Below are 22,824 nucleotides of genomic sequence, written 5' to 3' on the forward strand. Positions count from 1 at the left end.
TAATAATCTTTATTGATAAAAAAAAATATCAACATATATAATCTGTGGGCATTGATAAATTAATTTGAGTCATTGTTTACACTACAAAATTTGTACCATCATAGCAGAGACTTGCAGTCACTGAGGGATCCGGTAATTCTGACAACTCGATAAGTTGAGAGTTTTACATACATATTGAATTGAATAACTATTATAATTATTTAAATACTTAACATACTTCGACAAGCTTATTTAAAAATTCTGTTAACAATAATTTCTGCTTTTAAAAACGTGTCTTTTTATATTCTCGACAGATATTGTTAGTTGTATCTGTTTGAATGTCGGTTTGTTAAGTGTTGCCCACTGAGATAAAGCGGTCTTGTTTATTTGACCTTCCTGCTGGATTTAAATGGTCACAGATGACTACACCGGGTTATAAATAAACATCTGGACAAGATGGCGGTGTAAGTGAAAAGTGGAGAAGGTACAACATAATGCGGACCTTCTGCTGGCTGGTTGCGGTGGTCCTTGTTGTGACTACGGACTCTAAGGGGCCAGGACTGAAGACCAGGATAACAGACAAAGCTCTTAATTATGGTAGTCTCCCTTTCTTTCATTCTCTCATTCAATGTCTCTCACACTTTCAATCTCTCTCTTTGAAATTTCGTATTGTACTACGAACGACCTCGATTCCCTATGGTACAGAGGATAATAAATATCCACACCGTCTGGCTGATATTGATGTTTCGGGCTGATACAGAATGTGATGTGGAAAAGGGTATATATGCAAATTAAAGTACTACGTATGTAATAAAAGTTTATATATTTACTAGCTGCCGACGTCGCTTTGGATATTCTTTCCAAACAAATCACAGGACTTGTGATTCCCGACCAGCACGGAAGTTCCGGGGATGTTTCGTACGACCTCACCGGGTTCGTTATATTTCTTTTTGTTGTTTATCCAATCGTGTGAATATTTAATTTCTTTCTGTTTACTGTATGGCATGTCAAACTTGGAAATAAATCATATTTTCTGTATATATTAGAAAATTATTTGCAATGTTTTTTTTCTTCAAAAGTACAATTTTTGTAATGAAATTCTACACGTATAATCATGTTTTAATGGTATCCGGTATAAATCTATTTGTAATCTTATCTTTCTGTATATATAGGTATCGTACAATTCCGTTCGTACAGAACACATTGAAACATTCTAGGGTATAAATAATTATTAAGCTTTTAAAAAACCAAACGAAAATTATTCAATAGATATAATAAAACCTAATGTTTGCCTTACTTAGAACATAACCGACTTTTTCATTAGCCACTGATCAAAAGTTTTGTGCCCATCAAATCACCTCTCTTTTGTTATTGTCTCTCTGAGCTGTCTATCTAAAATTCTAAATGTGACGTCGTTGTGAACTTACTATTAAAAACATCAATTAATAGAATATTTAGCGATCGCTGATTGGATGAAAAAGTGGATAATGTTCTAAACTCTTGATAATTCACGATATTTTAAAATCTTTCAAAGGTGAGGTCAATTTATCTCACAAATACAAGACAAATAAAGTAATTTGTTTATCTCATTTGTTTTTCATAGAGGTGAGGTAAATTTATCACACAAATACAAGACAAATAAAGTAATTTGTTTATCTCATTTGTTTTTCATGATGTTTTAGAATGTATTGCATTGTCTCTTGTAAGAAAAATATTGTTTGATAATCATTATCTTAAAAACCCAAACAACTTGAAATTTAGAACACTTATGTTATCTGCAAATCATGTAATTCTTATGAAAATGTGTACTTTAATTAGAAAAATATTTGATTTGGTCTGTCATCCTCCGTAACAACTGTAAAAAAAATTCAGTGTTTACTTTATTCTGTTTCTTTTTTGTAAATCCTGCTTTTCTAATACTTTTGTATATAACTCTTCTGCACCTCATGTAACATTATATATTATGAGTGAAATTAAATAAACTTGAACTTAAACTTGTTATCAAATGTTTTCAAAGTATTAACCGTGTTTATTATATGTGAAAGTTATCAACTATTTTATGAATAGTTTGAATCTACGCAATTGATACATGTAACATAATGCTGCGAGTAAAAATCTGGCCGTAAATTTTCATCATGCGTACAGTGTATTCATATTTCAGGTATAGATTTTTAATTTGATATATTTCTTTTCAGGTTGAAAATTAATGGCTTCGGGAAACCAAACAGTAAAATTTCAACAAAACCAAACGTTGGGCTGACGTTGACCACGACAGGGTCATCGTTGAATGTTCATGGCAACTTCCACTACAAATATCATGGAATGTAAGGCAATTTATCAATATCTTATAACAGGCAAAAATAAGAGAGAGAGAGAGACAGACAGACAGACGGACAGACAGACAGACAGAGCACGGAGTTACTTTCCTAAGCATTGTTGTCAATGAATCGGATTTGAGTAGCTACAGGCCTGAATCTGAATGAAACAAGTTTCACTGGGATTTACAAAAATTGCTTTTATTTAATGTAATTTTTTTAAAGATTAATCCCAATACGTTTTTTTAGCTCACCGAGACGAAGTCAAGGAGAGCTTATGCTATACCCTCGGCGTCGGCGTCGGCGTCGGCGTCTGCGTCTGGACCTGGTTAAAGTTTTTGTTGCAGGTCCTGTATCTAAGCTATTATTTGTCCTATCTTCACCAAACTTGCATGGATGATGCATCTGGACCTACTTATGGACTTGAAAGACTTGGATGCTGAATCTGGGTCTTAAATTTCAGATGCTGGAGGAGGTTAAGGTTGTTGGACCAGGTTAAAGTTTTTGTTGCAGGTGCCCTTTGATAGCAATATCTTAGTTACTGCTGGTCCGTACTTCACCAAACTTGCATGGATGGTGTGCCTTATGATACTGATGCACCAGACAGGCTTGAGTGCTGAATCTGAGCTATAGGTTTCGGATGCTGGAGGAGGTTAAGGTTTTTGGAGCAGGTTAAAGTTTTTGTTGCGGGTGCCCATTGATAGCAATATCTAAGTTACTACTGGTCTGTACTTCACCAAACTTGTATGGATGATGCGTCTTATGATACTGATGCACCTGTTTTTAGGAACAGGTCACATGTTTAATAGATGATAGTACTATTTCAAACTTGCATAGTTGATTTAACTGTAATATGAATGAATCGCAGAGGTAGCTTCAGATGCAGAGCTTGATCTCCATTATCAAGGATGCTAAAAAATAAATCTTAGTTATTACAGGTCCTAACTTCACCAAACTTTAATGGATGGTGTGTCTTATGATACAGATGCACCTGACAGGCATGGATGCTGAATCTGAGCCATAGGGCAGGTTAAAGTTTTTGTTGCGGGTGCCCATTGATAGCAATATCTAAGTTACTACTGGTCTGTACTTCACCAAACTTGTATGGATGATGCGTCTTATGATACTGATGCACCTGTTTTTAGGAACAGGTCAGATGTTTAATAGATGATAGTACTATTTCAAACTTGCGTAGTTGATTTAACTGTAATATGAATGAATCGCAGAGGTAGCTTCAGATGCAGAGCTTGATCTCCATTATCAAGGATGCTAAAAAATAAATCTTAGTTATTACAGGTCCTAACTTCACCAAACTTTAATGGATGGTGTGTCTTATGATACAGATGCACCTGACAGGCATGGATGCTGAATCTGAGCCATAGGTTGCGGATGCTGGAGGAAGTTAAGGTTTTAATTGCTAGTGCCCTCTGATGATGATATCTTAGTTATTACTGGTCCAAACTTCACCAAACTTGCATGGATGATGCGTCTTATGATACCAATGCACCTGATGGGCTTGAATGCTGAATCTGAGCCATAGGTTTCGGATGCTGGATGAGGTTTAGTTTTTTGGAACAGGTCACATGTTTTATAGATGATAGCTTGCATAGTTGATTTAACTTTATTATAAATTAAATGCAGAGGTTGCTTCAGATGCAGAGCCTGATCTCCATTATCAAGGATGCTAAAGAAATCTCCTACCTCACTCAAACTAGCTCGATAGATAGATGTGTTTGTTGATAAATGATATAACATGATTCCTATGATATAGTATTGTATGATATGAAACAATATTGTTTGATATGATACAATATGATATCTTATGTTATATTATAAAAAGTTATACGATAAGATATGATATTGTATCAATTTTTTTGATATTTTATATGATATTGTATCATGATATTATTATGTATAGTATTGTATATTATGATACAATATTGTATAATATTATATTGTATTTTTAATTTATTATTTTATCACATGATACAATTACATAAGATATTGCAAAATATTATATTGTATCCTATGATACAATATTGTATATTCTATAATATTGTATCATACAATATTGTATAATATGATATTGGTTTCAGTAATATAGAATTATATCACATGAAATTGTATAATATGATATTGTAATATTATATTATAATAATATTGTATCATACGATATTGTATGATATGATATTAGTTTATATGATATATTATCATATCACATGAAATTGTATTATATGATATTGTAATATATATTATTGTGTCATATGATACAATATGTATAATATAATAATGTATTTTATAATATTTTACTTTATCACATAATATTGTATCATTTGATAAGATACAATGTTGGAATGTTGGAATCAAATTATATTGTATTATATGATATAATATCATATAATGTATCAAATATGTTTCAGTGTCATTCAATACAAATCATACTATATTATACAATATAATATCATGTTTCAATGTTATGTTGTATTATGTAATATGATATTGTAATATAATACTATATTGTATTATATTTTATGATATTGTATTATGTGATCAAATGTCATATCATACGTTACAATATCATATCTCATTATTGTTTATTACGGTATTTTATTGTATTATATGATATATATTATAAATATGACATGATGCAATATTTCATTTTATATCATTGTATTGATTAACATATGATTATCATAAAAAAAATTATCAGATGATATACGATATTTTGTCAAAACAGAATCCATGAATATCCAAGATCATAAAGTATGATTTTCGTATAAAATGATAAAGGTGGTCTTATGAAGGTGATGTCTCATAAGGGTGATGCTCCGTCTCGGTGAGCTTAGTAATCTATGATAACCTATGTTTTTAATATCATATATAGTCAAAATGATGTCTTTACGAAAATCATTTAAAACAATAGCAAAAAGTTATATATGAGTGATCAAAAGATTGATGACTATTAAGAACGTTATAATGGGTGGTGTCCTTTTAAGACAAACTGACTGCTAAACCCCCAATAATGCTTTCTTTTAATTTCAGAATACCAATATCGGATTCTGGCAGTTTTGACTTGCGTACAAGTGGTATCAGTTTTGCAATTGAAATACGATTAGGTAAGTCAAAACAATCTCTACACATTTTAGATTCTTACATCAGTATTCTGTAAACGGTTTATATTTGCCCCTTTAACATATTGAGCTTATGGCAGAATTGCGAACCGGTTCTTTTGATTTGTAATGCAGTAAGCTTAAGAAGTGATGTTACCATACATGTATATCATAAAACATTGCAATAGAAATAACTTAGGAAAAATAAAAGAAGTTTGTAGTCTTTGGAAATCAACAAACCTACACTAAACACTATTTCTAAAAGTCCAGCAAAGAAATTCGAAAATTCGTAGAAAATGCAGCCGTATTTTTTAATATTCTCATAAGAATACGGGGTGCAAATATTTTGGAATTCCACGCCACTTTCGTGAGGATTTCCCCCCCGTTCTTCACCCCTTGGTGCATGTATTCATTTCAGGATCGGACAGCACAGGACACCCTACCATGAGTTCATTCGGCTGTACGTGCAGTGTCGCCTCTGCTGACATCACTTTTCATGGCGGAACTGCATGGATCTACAACTTGTTTTCCGATTTGGTGGCGGACAAACTAAAGGACATGATCGGAGGAGGCAATGGGATTGTAAGTTACTTATTTCTATGCACGTAAATATCAAATCAGTTATTGAAAACAGAATAGAAAATATTTGTAAAAAAAGTAGTGTTATCGGAGGAGGCAATGGGATTGTAAGTTACTTATTTTCAATGCTGACAAAAAGTAAAATATGAAACGCGGAATTTTTTTTAGATTAATAATTAATAAATCAATCAATAATTAATAAATTTATTAATAAATCTATTGGAAATAAAAACACTTGACAGGTCTGAGTACGCATTTGAAATGACTGTTATCACGCAAACTATGACTATGACTATAAAGAATACACCTAGAAGATGATTATATCATGCACATCCAATCTTGATCCCCCATTTTAATTTGAGTTTGGGATATGTAGTCAGTCAGTGTTATTTTAAGAATAATTAAAAATCCACATACATGCATGTACATGTATATGTGCCGTTGAGTAGAAAGCATGATCAACAAATACATGTACAGTGTGTGTGTGTATATATATATATATATATATATATATATATATATATATATATATATATACACATATATATACATGTATATATATATATATATATATATATATATATATATATATATATATATATATATATATATATATATATATATATATATATATATACACACACATATTTGTGTGATCAAATAATAATCCAGAATAGTAAAAGATTGCTTTCTTACAAACAGAATGTTTAATTATCAAACAATAACTTTTCATTACATGATAATATGAAACTTATAGATTTCACATAATATATATACATGTAATTAGTTTTATTAATGACATACATATGCTATAATTGTTGTGGTTTATATAAAGCTACAGATCCCTTGTAAAAAAAATCAAATATGTTTTTCTTTAATCTTTTTAGCTTTGTCAACAGCTCGTACATCTTATTAATGTGAATGGAATGGAAAGTTTAAAGAATCTTCCAGGTAGTATTGATAATCTTAAGCTTTGATATTCAAATTCATCTATTACACACTAATTTGGACGAATAAATATATATCCGTGAGGGGATTTTCAATGTTTATGATAAACACGAGAAAACAATCCTGTATTTTGGTCATGTTTTAAAAAAAGTACATTTATTTATCGTAATTCTTTTGATGTTTTCATAGAGATGTTTCTTGTGTGTTCGTGTATTATATGTTTTACATGAAATAAATAAAATGTACATAATTTATATATACACCACAGTGACTGTGGAAATTGCCAAGCTGTTTCTTTTGGACTACAGATTCATTACAACTCCGTCATTTCAACCCACATTTATGGAATCGTATCACAAAGTAAGATTGTAAAAAACAGAGTACCTGGTATATACATGTATTTAGATTACTGAGTAAACAAAAATGTAATAACATACTTATGACATTACTCACCATTCGTAATGCAATCACTTTACAAAAACTGGTTTCAATTGTAAAACTTTCCTGACCAAATCACTCAGTGCAACTCAATGCACTGGATGTTTTCAATTTAAAGATGGCAGAGTTTTTGTTATTAATAATATACAAGTAAACAAACATGTTTGTATTGTCAATGTTTTAATACCAGGGTGAAGTATACTGGAAGCCCGACCCCCAAGAGGCTCCCTTACCCCTGCCGGCGTTACTTCCGTCATCAGACACTTCCAGGATGATGTACCTATGGGTGTCTGACTTCCTCTTTAATTCCATGTCTTACAATGCATTTAAATACAGGCAACTCCAATACAACGTAACGAACAAAGATGTAAGGGGTATTATAGAACTTTAAATTTAAAGTACTTTGACATTCAAATCAGATAAAATTGGATGCATGTAATGACTGAGTATCATCAAAGTATGAGTATTATTACAAATATTAAAAACATTTGTCTATTTTTATTAGTTTATACAACATGTATGAAGCATTGTTTAGTTTAAAAGGGTGGACATAACTTTTCAAATAATTCTACAAGTGTTCGACTTCCGCTAGACTCAAGCCCCTATTGACCGACAAAACAATCGATCGAAGTACATGTATATAATAATGTGATCAAGTTGTTTTGACCTAGAATTCACACAAATATGAACACTCCCCTCCCAAAAAAAGATGCCAATTGGTACATGTATTTACCTTCATAAAAATTATCGTTACTTCTTCTTTTTACTTTGCACTTGAAATGACAAGCAGAATATATATTCCTAATTTCATGCAGCTCCCTGGAGGGGTTCTTAACACTACTTGCAGCAAACTCACTTGCATCGGGAAGTTTATTCCGGAGGTAAGTAAAATTATACACGAATTGTCCATGTTTTCTGAACAACGAGCCAAATTGTGGATTTTATTTATACAGAACTTGATGTTTTATTGTTCATTAGAATATATTTAAGCTGTATGGTCCGATTTCTTGACACAAATATTTATTTTTTTAAAGTTATGCTAAATGTGGAAATGTAGTGTAAAATGTCAATATGTAAAGGAAAAGGAAGAAAAATCCAAACAAATTTAAAATAAAATTGATTCAAACGAAATAAAGGAAGAAGTCTTGTATAGTTTCTGTCTTGTCAAAATCAAATTAAAAATAATCGTATTTTATTTCCGTCTAACAATAATTGAACATAACATAAAACAGGCACATTTAATTCATTGCATTTTATAGCATTTAAGAACAAAAAAACTTTTGACGTTTGAAAAAAATCAACACTATTTTCTACCGTAACATTAATATACAAGTTCATCTTATTGTCATCACATAGAAAGAAATTGGCTCAAATTCCAAATTCTACACAGAATTATATTAACTTAATAAACTATTTTATCAGTATTATTTAAGAAAAATAATCGATTCGCCATGTTCTTTCTGTAAAGCAAACATTGAAACAATTAATCATTCATTTTTATGAATGTTAATTTTGTTAAATAACTATGGTGGAAAATTGAAGAATTGTCCTTTATTAATAAATTTTTTATCTCTATAACTTTTGATAGAAAAACAATAATATATGGTAAATTTTTAAAGTCTTGTTCGCATAATTTATAATGCTGGTCGGTGATCAATTAAGTTTTTGCCAAAAAAAATGATAATTATTATAATCTACAGAATTTCATTATGGTAAAGTTAATCAATAATGACATATTTTTAATTGCTTTTAAAGAATTATATATATTTACAATATGAAAACCATTGGCAGACAATCTTTGAACAATTGTAACATGCATTTATGTCGTATTATGTTATTAGCTAAAATTGCATATTTGTTTTTGTATTGAAAAAAAATTGCTCATTTATCTTATATTATTTTTAACAAAGAACAATAAATGTTTAAAATATGAACCCCTTTCCCTATTCTTCCTTACAATATATCACCTTTTTTCTTTTCTTTCTGGAAAACAACGATATCTTATTCCATACTAGGGAACTTACATCTTACAACTGCATGCATGCAATTTTTCATAAAGATTGGTAAAAGATTCCCCAACACCACAGTGATGTTGTACATGAAATCTACATCAATGCCAAACATGACGGTACAGAACGGATCTACGGTAGTGAACGCTGCCGGGGACATCGTGTTCTTTGCGCAACAACCGGGCGGAAAATACACCTACTTCCTAACGCTGTCTGCTGTAAGTACATGTAGTGATGATTTTAACGTTCATGATATTATGTCTTTTTTCTGGGGGAATATTCTATATCGTCTGGTTTTTGTCTAGACGATGTCCTCAACTATATTAATAATGATACAAAATGAGACCATACGCGGGAAAGTGCTTAAATTACCGTAAGTATAAAGTTGTGTTATTAATTTCTGGCATTTTCTGACAAAACAAATATTTATCTCTTTTAAGATTAACGATTAACTAATCCTGGATATAAAAGAATAATAGGTAAAGTTACATATGAGTATATCTGTATCAGCAATGATTTATAAAACTATATGAAATAATGGCATAATTATTAGGTAAAATATATATTTAATATATAAGAATGAATATATATATATATATATATATATATATATATATATATATATATATATATATATATATATAAAACGTTGTATTTTATGAATCATATTACATGTATGTATAAATGTATTCTTTTTGATGGACCATCCTGTACTTCTTTAAAACAACTTAAATCTTACTTGTATCCATTTATTTCCATTGTAGAATAGCTGTTAAAGTGAAAGATTCTAAAATTGGTCAGTTATCAGTAAGTAAAATTTTGTTAATTAATTTTTTTTTTCATCTATTACCATTACCGATTTTATTGCCATATTATGATCAACTACTTTATATTTATCATTATCATATCATTATTATAGCCACAAGTATTGGATTTGGTACTTAAAGGTGTTATTACGCTGTTTGTGGAACCAAAACTAAATGGTAATTAAAGTTTTTCAGCAATTCTGCCATAAATGGTAACCAGTGTTTCTCAGAGACAGTTTAGATTTTAATTATAACCAACAGAAATCACGCAGAAAGATATGAATCATAAAATTGTATATAAAAAGAGATAAGGAATTTGTAATATTTACATTATTTAGAATTGGGAAGTAAAGGTTTTCCTCTGCCAGTGATTGAATCTGTACATTTTGTGGACACCCAACTAACCACAGCTAAGGTAAACTAGTTCTCATTTTAACGCTTTTTCAATGGAACAAAATGCAAGGTGGTGTAAACGCTCTGAAGTACATTTCGTCTTTAACATTTTAGATGCCTTAACAAGAATCTAAAGACATATATATTTTTTTGTTGATATTCTGCCTCCTATAAATGAGCTGACAGTAGTTTGAACATTATTTTAGACATATATGATGGTCACTAAAGATACGAAGACTTTTGCCATAGCTTATTTACTTAACATCATATTATCATGCACAGAACTTGATAGACATTATTTAGCAATAATATCCATTTATTTGATCTCAAATAATTAATATATATTCATTTTTATCTAAGAATTATTCAAATTTAATTCTGTAAAAATGAGGTCACGGCGCACGGTCAATGCAAACAATGCAACATATAATATCAAAAGCCATATTTACACAAATTATACAAATAATATTTAAACTGAGTATAGAATGATGATGGTATATACTGTTTTCTTGAAAAGAAATTATTTATTAAAGAGAGATACATGTAGTCTTTATTAAAATTTACTAAAAATGATGAGGCTTCCAAACGTCACGGAGCAGCAAAAAGGTTCAATAGTATGAGTTCAACTCCGGAAAAGACCGACGAAAGCTGCTAAAATGCACATTGATGCAAACGATATGTCAAAGTAATTTGCGCATTTGATATTTAATTATAATCAAGTTTTGGGGTGGTGGAAACTGTGATATGAGCATCACAATTATCTTTTATTTTTTATTTATTGCAATCCAATATTTGTGATTGGAATAATAATAATGACTTGAACACAGACATGTACATACACAGATTACGAAATATTTTTTTGAAAAAATATTGGGAACCTGGTAGCTCCATCCAAGAAAAAACATCTCCAAAGATTAAAACACATAAACCTTACAGCTATATATACATTCTTCTGTTTTTATTATTTGATTCCTTTTGGCTACTGATATTTAGATAGTGATATTGATTGTCGTTAAATATTTAAGAAATGAATTTTTATTTTTAAAAGTGTGTATTTACAATTTGCTGTCTTTTTCAGGATACTCTTCTTATCGCAACAAATCTAAAGTATGCCGGATAGTGATGGCGATACATGATTTTAATTCCTTTACTTGATAATGCTCGATTAACTTATGATATAAAATCACTCATGTCTTTCCCTCAGATTCTTTTTATTAAGTTTGTAATATAATTTTATGGAGTATGCACGTTTTGAAACTGCAATTTATACAGAGATTAGACTCACAAGAATTACACTTGTCAAATTTGCAAAGGATAATACAATATTGACCTATTATCCCTAATGATATCTTATTGTTTATTAATACATGTAGAGGTTTTAAACCCATTCTATTAGATAAATGAGGAAAATATGAACATCCATATTAAAATGGAGAGAAAAGGGTAACAACTATTCACAAACAGCTTGCAGTCAAATAAAACTTTTGAAATCCATTTAAGTCCACACGGGAATTAGAACTGCATTGTCTAAAATATCAAATGATTTTTATCCCTATAATCCTTTTATCCCTTTGTAAATTTCTATTATATGCCTCTAAAAAATGTACTTATCATAAATCATGCCATGTGTGTACAAATGTTATGTAAGTGAAAAAGTCAATAAAAATGGTCATTGTATACCATATGGTTTTTTTTGTTTTGTTTTTGTCGAGAACAACCATTGATAACTCTTTTTCCTTCATACATGTGTTTCAATTTATGATCAAATTTGAATGTTGAAATCATACAAGTCTCTCTATCAAGAGATAAACATGTACAATGTGTCTACCAAATCGTGAAGTGGTAGATTCCAATGCATGATGTAGATCTTCTATCTGGGGTGAATAACATAAAGAATTCGATTAATGTATAGACTCGATATCATCATGGATCATTAGACTCAGCATAGTTGTCTTAGTCTTGACAAGCAACATGGATCCTACACCAGTTTCTGGTAACATTATGACAATGTAAGAGATAAAGTCTTTTTAGAGTATGTTTGTAATGCCAGAATAGACGTCCTTTTAAAGCGCTCGAGTAGTTCGATTGGAGTCGATTGTTTATGTGGTTACACGATACGATTTTACAATCGATTTTCAGTTAATAAAACTTTTCTAATAATATCATTGTTTGACAAATAGTCATTATGCCTTCACGATTCTCACCAGAGTGTCGATTGAAAATGGGATGAACTTCAAATTTTCAACTTTCGACATAGGTGATCACACGGTACAATTTTACTCGGAAGCAAATCGAATTAGAAAATCAAATGCAAAATCGTATGACCGTACCAAAAGATATCTTCTAGTGATCTGGTAGAACATACTAGATTATGATCACTGTTTTAGAAAACTTAATCTAGACAGTACTTAATTAAAAATCGAAAATATTGAGAAAGAGATCTTTACTTGACAATATTCATTTTTTTTCTCTCGTAATCTCTCCACTAGACAATTGCTACATCGCCTCTAGCGTTTTCCGTCACCCATGGGGAACAACATTGAAAACGCTATCTTTTGCAGATGGCAACCCATCATAGATCATAAGTAGATGTTTTGTTTGGGTAGTACATGCGGAGACGATTCTTCTTCACCAGTTGTTTTGTTCTAAAGTTTTGCGGAATATTCGCCTGGGAGTATAGCATAATCGAGATTGTCTTTGTTTGCAATCTCTCACAAAAGTTTATATATAGGTAAAATGTTGGATATACAAAGAAGGAAAATATAATATACAGTAGAGCTCTACGCCGAGCAAATATACAGTTTAATGGGTTTAATAAAGCTTTATACATGTATTTCGTTTGGTTTCAATAAATTATTGTTATTTAGATTTAGAGACAGTCTTTGGAAAACATAAATTAGTCCCCCCCCCCCCCTCATTTATGACACAATGCGGTGTAGAGTTTATAAAAGCTTTATTATTAAAAAGTTAGTACTGTGAAATATATAAGTATAGTTTGATAATATACAAAACTGCAAATTCTCGTTTGTTTGAAAGATTTGGATGACTTATTTGTTTATGTTTATGTTTAAAAACCATATAATTTAAAACTTCTGATTGAAGGTTTGAATTAGGATGCTTACTGAAGAAAAAACAAAGACTTGTTAGACATTCTGGTCTGTTTAATATCAAAAAACCTATAAACTCTAGGCCGTAAGATCATTATGTATTGATTTACAGTCAAAAATTGATAACTTTAACTCTGATGGCCTTCAATAAAACATTGACATAGCCGGATTGGTTTTTCAATTCAAATTTCATGACGCTCATAAGCATAGGTAAGTTAATTTCAGTACGGAAATTCTTAACATGTCATACTTAAATTTGAAAAATAGTATTGGTTGTTCTTTGATTTGTCATTTATGAGATATTTTTAATTTTAAAGATATTTTGGTCAATATACATGTACAAGTAGTTGAATTATACTTTCAGAAATTCCTTCAGATCACTTTGACTTCATCAAGTGTAACATTGTTTTTTTTAAACATTAATACTGGATAAAATGTAATACTTGGGTTGTAGTTAAGAAACTTATCAGGTACGAAAGGAACAATTTGTAGAAAATGTCTACAATGAAATAGTACGAACATATCCTCATTATTCCTTTTATGGAGCTCGCTCCTGCTTTACATCGATGAATATTCATTAATCCTTCTCAATAAGATTTTAATAATAAAAAAACAATATCATTAATTTTATTCCAAGAAAAAATGCTTTAAAAAACAATGTAGTTCTCATACACATATTTATACAAAATTAAACCATTTTGTAACACAGTAAGCAAATTACGGTTTACAAACAGGCCAAACGTGTCAAACATTCATTTATACGAGGGTCAATCAAAAAATACGAAGACTTTTGTCATAGCTATGTTACTTAACGTCATATCATTACTAAATTTGGTAGACATAATTAAGCGGTAGTTTCAAACAATTTGCAAGAAAAAAAATTAATAATTCTTTTATTTCTAAGAATTATTTATAATCTAATCCTGCAAAAATGAGGTCACGGCGCACGGTCAAAATTTGTGTTATGTCAACAATAAACCATATAATGTTGAAAATAATATCTCTATAATTTGGGCTTAAAACCAAATAATATTGAAACCTCAAATTAAGTATAGTCATAGTATTCTATGTTCCAAATAATGACGGGATATATTGTTTTGTCGAACAGATATTCGTAACTAAAGACAGATAGCCCTCTCTAGAATTGACTAAAAACATCGACGTCGCCGGACGTCACGGCGCAACGAGAAGTACAAACAATATGGATTTTACTCAGGAAAAAGCCGATATAAGCTGTGAAAATGTTCAATGGTGCAAAAAATAAGTCAACAATTATTTGCACGTTTGTGTTCAACTGTAATAAATTTTGTGGGGGTGGTGATAATTGTATTTTGAATATAAAACAGTCCGCAAGAGAGTCGAATATCTGTAAATATTTGGTCAAAAAATAAGTAACGTCAACCGACGTTCAGGGTTATCCTTACTGTAAACTAAGAGACACACGGTTAGAAAATGAAAACTTTGAAGAACTAACTTATGATTCTCGAACAAATGTGTGCAAATAAGATGTTTAGTGGTTCAGTGCCATTTTAAATTGTAAGGTTAAAGACACAAGAGACTAATCATGATATAAAGATGGGGTATATCTATAAACTGTACGCATTTAATCTTGACGTCATGTTTTGAACGTTACCGTGCGCCGTGGTGACAAAACATGTTGTTTCTAAAAAGGGGTAACAAAAATACCGTTTCATAAAATGGACCAAAACTTTGCATATCAATAACATAAGTGTTGGTGCACAGATTAATTTGTTAAGTATGACTCTCATAAAAAAGATATGATAGACAGCCACATTGTCTTCGTATTTTTTGATTGACCCTCGTACAGCCACTTTTTGAAAAAAAAGCACACAACAAGCTAAACGGGTTTGAATAAGCTTTAATGTAAAAATTTTTAGTCGCTAAAACAATGACGTGAATCTAACTTAAAAAAAAAAGAATCTAGAATTTAATTTTTTAAAAGGGCATTGTCACGATTTTGGTCAAATTCTTTTATTCTGTTTTTGTTTTTTACAATGCTTTAGGAATGCATTTCTTATGATAAAATGATATTTGAGAGTTATAAGCAAGATACAGGGCTCACAATTTTTGTCATATAAAGAGGGCTGGTGCCCTTTTTGTTTTTTTTTTTTGTTTTTTTTTTTTGTTTTGTTTACAGTGCCGCTATCCTGAAAGTTGACAACGATAGGATACGGTAGGATACAGGATGCAGGATACGTGATAGAAATACTGAAGTCAAACTCAATCCTAATCAATCCTATTCTGCATCTTGTAGCCAAGGACTCAAGTATAAATTAGAGTTGGTTTGCGAAAAGAAAATTAATTTAGAAGTGGATTTACAACAACAATATTGTTTGTGTAAAACATCTTTGTAAATCAATCTGGCATTATAAATGTATAATAAGCAAATGTAGATGTAGCAGATGTACGCATGCAGGGGGTATATCTATTAACACCCCATGGTCAAGTTACACAGGTTGTTTGATAGTCTGTAATTTGCATTTGCGCACAACAGGGTCACTGAGCGTAAGGTGTCAAGTATGTTTTACCATAACGCAATTAACACGTCTAGCATCGAATATCTTTATGTAATTATTGTCGTGATATATCATGTCATATGTGAATATTATTTCATTACTATTTTTTCTGTTCTGGCTGCTGGACGCAAAATTTTTTCATGAACTTTGTTTAACCCACCCACCCACATTCCTTTAAACATACTATATAGTATGTAAGACTTCATATTTTCCCCATATTTTCATATGAACACTGTTTATTTGTGGGATGGCTGTTTTTAACCCAACCTTTGCAAAATTATTGTCATTTATTCAATGATTTTTTATTATTTACTCTGTTGTTTTCATTTTAAAACAATACAAATGTAATTCAGTGAATAAACGACCTTTAATGCAATAACTTGTTCACTTTTCTTTGCAAATAAACTTGGACTCATTGGATTATGATAATGTACACGTTTTTCTGGAGTATGGTGGATTTCCTTTACTGGAAAAATTTGGTTGTCAAAAAACATTTTTTGTAATATCTTTTGACCCTTTACTTCTACTCCGTTTCACTAAACCAAAACATCAAGTTTCTCTTTGATGGAAAACTAGTACTTTCATTTCGGACCTACAAATCTTTTTGCCTCCAAATAACTACTCTGTTCCTTAGGACTCTCAATTATAGACATAGATCTGATATAATTATTCTAAAAACCTTGACATCTTGACTTTTTTTAGAGCAATAATCACCTTTTTATTTTAGACGATAACGACGTAGTGTAAAACGAGCATCTACAGAGCAAACAAATTAATGATATCTTAAAATAGAAGTGTTTCAAATAAATCTGAAGGTGGTCTCAAAATTTTAATTTTATTACTCAGTTGTTAATATTAAAAACCAAGCGCGACAAATCTATGATGTGGCATCTATTTCCCGCGAATACTTTTAACAGCAAGTGACTGAGGTTGAAAATCTTATAGAAATGAAAGTTGCCTCTTGTGCGTGCATTTTGATAAATGTAAGGTGGTTTGATTTAATACACAGATATTTATGTCCACAAATTTTTTCCGGTGTAAGAAAGATGATTCTTGCAATTCGAATTTTTTTTTTTTTTGCTTTTGATATAATAACAATGCAAAGGGAAAAACGAAACTCCTCAATAATCAGTTTTACTGATTAGCTTCAGCACACTGGTCAGTGTAAGAGGTACTTTAAGGGATAAACAAAATGCCCTAAGAAAATTTTGACAATCAAGTACATAAAATGCTGCCAACACAAATACACAAACATTTTGTACATAAAACAATTAGTTGTACCAAAAAAAAATTATATAGCTTTAAATTATCAGAACAATTTGACATGGATACTGGTTGAAGACTTATGATACCAATTAGATCACATATACATGTACTTGTCATGGAGAATCAGCTGGTATTAAAAATATCGGTGAAAGGACATGGATATTCCTTTAACATAGAAAGGATTTTTTAATCTTCAAAATAAGTCTCACTCTGTTCCTGCGAAGTTCGGAAGCTATTCTGAATGACTAAAAAGGCGTCATGTTCTTGTATTCATACTTTTCAAACAAAATGACATGTAGGACTTCATATTTATTGCTTTTATTCCCTTTGGCAACATTTTGCCCAGTTTTGGGCAGAAACAAGCCAGTTCAAAAATGTTTACATTCTTATCCTCAAATGTACAAGATGACCGCATATCCCCCGAAACGGAACTGTTAATAAGAAATAAGACTTTTATTAACACGATATTTTCGTCAAAAGGGAAAGCGAGAAAATAATTAATAGCGTCACTGCATACTGGTGATGAGTTCAACTACTTGTACCTGGGGGTACTTAGACGTACTAATCCAACAAATATTAGAAATTTGTTAACAACATCCTCACGAATATGCCCTGGGGCTGTGCTAGCGCTTTGTAGTGGCTGCTTTGCCTCCACCGATTTAAGCTTGTTTTTCTTGAAATACTAAGTTTCTTATTTTAGGATTTGGTGGCTTGACACATAAGACATTGACGTATATTACAACCGTGTTGTCCTCAATTCATGCCCGGCTCTATTTAATTTATGAATTTTTCAATGATACTTAATAACTTAACCTTCTCATGGAGAGAACTAATATAGATAGTTTGCCCGCTGTTCAATCCAGATTCATTTATATACTTATATGTATATTTTTGAATAAAATATTTCTTAAACTAACTTAACCTTGGTTTAAAATGTGAGCCGTCAGCTTTTTCCTTGGTAATTTTAATAAAAATGTGCTTCAAAATGTCATTTTTAATGACAGAATGATTTTTTCTTACTTTTTTTTCTTACGATAAAATGTATCCATATTATCTACAAACCCCCCGGAAAAGGTTATGAAAAATCTTATTGAGTATAGATCTTATCCCTATCAGTTTTCACATGATTTCATATTATTTGTATAGAAGAGCATTTATTCTCTACATAATTCTCTTGAAATCATAAAGAAAGAGGAAAAGCTAATTTAGATATATCTAATGTCATCATGTATTTGACATCAAAATGACTGTCTGCGTTTGTCATAACAATCTTTAGGATCAACACAAAAAGATAAAGATGCAACTTCATGAAACTACATGAATGTGTATTGGGTAATATGCATGAAGACTGGTTAGTCACGTGCTTAGGATTTTGGTGAGATTGAATCCTTTGACCGAACTGTATCTTTGTCATCATACACGTCATAACTCATAACGATACCTCATAATTTTATAACGTTTACCAATATAACAAAATATGCGAACAAAATCGAGACTAGAGTTGTGTTGACAAAATAATGAACTTTTAACAATGAATCTCGCTTGTAACTTATCTAAATAATGACAATTATGGTGACGCAATAGAAATGCCTACATGTGCGTTAAGAATGAAATCGTTAGTAAGTTTGAAATCCACTTATAGTAGCATTTGGTCACCATCGGTGAACTTTTGTAGTCATTGATTACCAATTTTTACCGACAGAACTATGAACTTTTAAGGAATCTTTGACGTTTCACGCGGAGTTTAACTTGGGAAAATTTTCATGAAAATTATTGGAATCGGAATTTTCTATGAATATGCTTTACTTCACATCAATTCCTTTTAATTTCAAATTGAATTTTATGCTGCTGTTTAAGAGAAGTACGTTGCGCTGACAAACTGTTTAGTACTACGAAGGTCAATCAAAAAATACGAAGACAATGTGACTGTCTGTCATATATTTTTAAGTAAAGTCATAAATAACAGAATATTTTATGCAACAATACTTATTTTATTGATATACGAAGTTTTATTCCATTTGATGAAAAGGTATTTTTTTTATTATATTATTTATTTTAAAAACAACATGTTTTGTCACCACGGGGCACGGTAACGTTGAAAACAATAATGTCAAGATGACGCACGCACAGTTATTAAAAAAATCAAATCTTTTTATCACCCTGAGTCTTTTGTGTTGTTCACCATACAATTTAAATCGGCAATACTTCACTTGACATCTTATTTGTTCACATTTGTTCGAAAATTTTAAGTTAGTTCCACGAAGTTTTTTTTTAACCGGATGTCTCTTCGTTTACAGTCAGGAAATTCCTGAATGTCAGATTACGTTGTTTATTTTTTAATCAAATATTTATAGATATTCTACTCTCTTTCATATTGTTTGATGTTCAAAATACATTTACTACAACCCCACAAAATGTGTTAGAATTAAGCACAAGAGTGCAAATAATTTTCGACTTATTTTTTCCACCATTGAGCATATTTATCGACTTTTTATCGGCTTTTTACCGAGTTAGATCCATACTGTTTATACTTTTCGTTGCGCCGTGACGTCTGGCGACGTTAATGTTTTTAGTCAATTTTAAAGAGGACTGTATGTCTTTAGTTAATTATATCTGTTTAAAAAATCTATATATCCCGTCCTTATTCGGTACATATACATGTAATATCATGACAATTTTTTATTTCAGGTTTCAATATTAGTTGGTTTTAAACAAAATTTATGGAGATATTATTTTCAACATAATATGATTTATTGTTGAAACAACACAGATTTTGACCGTGCGCTGTGACTTCCTTTTTGCATGATTAGATTTTAAAAAGAAGATGGGTGGATAAGGCGTGTAAAATGCTCATACGCGGTCGGACAGGCTACTAAAAAATTAAAGTATCAACAAATCTGATGGATTTTTTTAAAAACAATATATATTTAACGAATCATTGATGTGTAACCTGTAGGTATGTTCAATACTTGGAATATGTTGACTCAAACAGGCGTATACGAATCAAAACCTGCAAATATTGTCATTTTTTAGAACTTCAAGGCATTTTCTTTTATAGAGTGGGTCTGTGCTCCATATTTTTCTCATAGTCTAATTAAGGTCTAATGGAAAACAAACCGATTTCAATCAACAAAAACGTGGAGAGATGACCCACTAAACATTAAAAATATCATTTTGTATCCCAACAACTGAACGTATTGAAAAAATAATACAAGTCCGGTAATTCGTGACCTTAGTCACACAAAATATTTAAAAAGCCGCCTTTGTTGTGTCTGAAATGGCTCAGTGGTTAGAGTACCTGGCATAAATAAAAGAAAAAAAAAGAGTACCTGGCATAAGCTAACCGTATATATCTAGGGTTTTTATGTTACGGGTTCGATACCAGCAAAATTTCCGACAATATTTTTTTTTCTTATTTTTTGTTAAATATATTAAAAACTGACTATAGTTAGAAATTTTGCTTTTGCAAAGTTGTATTATAATATATCTGAATAGATTTAATTGGGGAAAAATAAATTTAAAATTGTATTTCACTACTAAACCGAATGGGCATTTGCGCCATCTTATTCCCACATATTCTTTCTAATAAATGAATGAATATATAAACTTTTTTGACTTCAAATTGTTTGAAACAATTGCCTTATTATACCTACTGAATTTAGCAATAATATGACGTTAAATAACATAGCTATGACAAAAGTCTTCGTATTATTTTTATTCACCCTCGTACATGTATCTTCAATAAAAGTTCATAAGTAAACTTCAAGAATGTGTAAAATTCCCAGTAAAAAAATGAAATATGATTTTTCTGCCAAGAAGGACATCTACACAGTGTGTTATCATTACCTACATATGGAGGAACATTAGAATATATTGCTTCACAAAAAGATTGTCTTTGACCTGATGGTGTGTCATTATATTGACTCAATGTCATTTGGGCAAGGTCATAAGGAAGAGAAGTGCATAATTTGTGTCCGGTATTTACCTTTTTTCTAGAGGAACATTTTAGGTTCCCACTTCACACAAAGATAGCTTATGACCTGCGGTTGTTTAATGATTTTGACCGAAGGACATTTGTACAAGTTTAAGGTCACTTGAAGAAACATTGCATAATTTGTGTCTCATCTATACCCTTTTTATAGAGTAATTTGATGTTTCTCATTCATATAAAGTTTGCTGGTGACTTGATGGTTTACATGATCTTGATCCAAGGTCTATTGTTCAAGTTTAAGGTCACTGTCAAAAATCCATAGTTCTGTCAAGGCCATATCTTGTTATAGAAAATTACCAGGGGCTAAAACTTGACACAAAGATTAAATGACTACATGTTGCTTTACTATATGTCCTGATCCTAAGTTTTTATCATTTGTGCAATTTCAAGGTCACTGAAAGAAAAATGGTGCAACCATTACTATTTAATAGATAAATTCTTGAGTAATATTATGTCATAGCAAAGGGTATCATTTGTGAACCTGCTCACAATACCTCTTGTTAATTCTAGGTATCAGAATTAACATTGCTATTTACTAAAGTAAGCAATATATTTGAAAGCAGTTTTTAAAAGTTAAATGATTGCATTAACTAACAGTAAAATCGGGATACAGTCTTGTCATGGCATTTGAAATACTATCGGCACGATTTTTAAAAGAAACAGTGAAGAAAATACTCATTCGATATAACATTGACAAAGAGGAACTATCATCCTAGTTTATTAATTATTGATAAAAGTCTTTATCATGAGTTTCAGGATCTTATAAAACAGTCAACCGTCGTTGGAAGTAAGGAGAAAATGCAACTTAAATGTACACATAACAATGACTTTTTGAAACAATCATGGCATAAAATTTAAATCTTTATCCGGATAAAGTACTGCATTTATCTCTGCAAACGTTTTTAAAAATAGTTTTGACAATATATGTTTAAATTTTTTAAAACAATGGTGTCAAATTTCCTTAACAAAATATTTATAGAGTCACAAAATGTAAGCACATTAATGTACTAGTTCCCCAACCTAGTCGCAGCCTTACCTAATCGACCAACACCCTAAACATATAACACTTTTCTTGCATATATTTATGTTACATCTTAAAATACTTACCCCGTATGTCAACAAAGTTATATTGTATGTTGACATGATATGGAGAACATAACTTGCACTGGGGGTGGGGGGGGGGGGGAGGGGGGGTAGAAAGAGTTCACCATAATAGATATAAACCTACACTTGCATTTAAGAGGCGAAAGGAGAAAAATATGAATGCTAATGCAAATTGATCAATGGAATTGTTAATGTAAGAGAAGTAGAATTCTGTTTCTTTGATATACTCAGTACATCTGCAA

General features: G+C 30.7%; 1 protein-coding gene across 1 annotated transcript; it reads left to right on the forward strand.

The window, feature by feature from the left end:
- Window positions 1-212: 212 nt before the first annotated feature.
- Window positions 213-12,117, forward strand: LOC105344849 (bactericidal permeability-increasing protein). Its single transcript, XM_034467991.2, has 15 exons — window positions 213-576; window positions 813-912; window positions 2,175-2,303; window positions 5,337-5,410; window positions 5,823-5,986; window positions 6,871-6,934; window positions 7,200-7,291; window positions 7,560-7,736; window positions 8,185-8,250; window positions 9,429-9,596; window positions 9,684-9,751; window positions 10,143-10,185; window positions 10,298-10,361; window positions 10,523-10,599; window positions 11,656-12,117. Exons 1-15 carry the CDS (start codon window positions 474-476, stop codon window positions 11,695-11,697), a joined length of 1,431 nt encoding a protein of 476 aa, XP_034323882.1. The 5' UTR covers window positions 213-473; the 3' UTR covers window positions 11,698-12,117.
- The last annotated feature ends 10,707 nt before the right edge of the window (window positions 12,118-22,824 follow it).

The sequence above is a fragment of the Magallana gigas genome, chromosome 3 (genome assembly GCF_963853765.1).
Source record: "Magallana gigas chromosome 3, xbMagGiga1.1, whole genome shotgun sequence".
Taxonomy (NCBI): domain Eukaryota; kingdom Metazoa; phylum Mollusca; class Bivalvia; order Ostreida; family Ostreidae; genus Magallana; species Magallana gigas.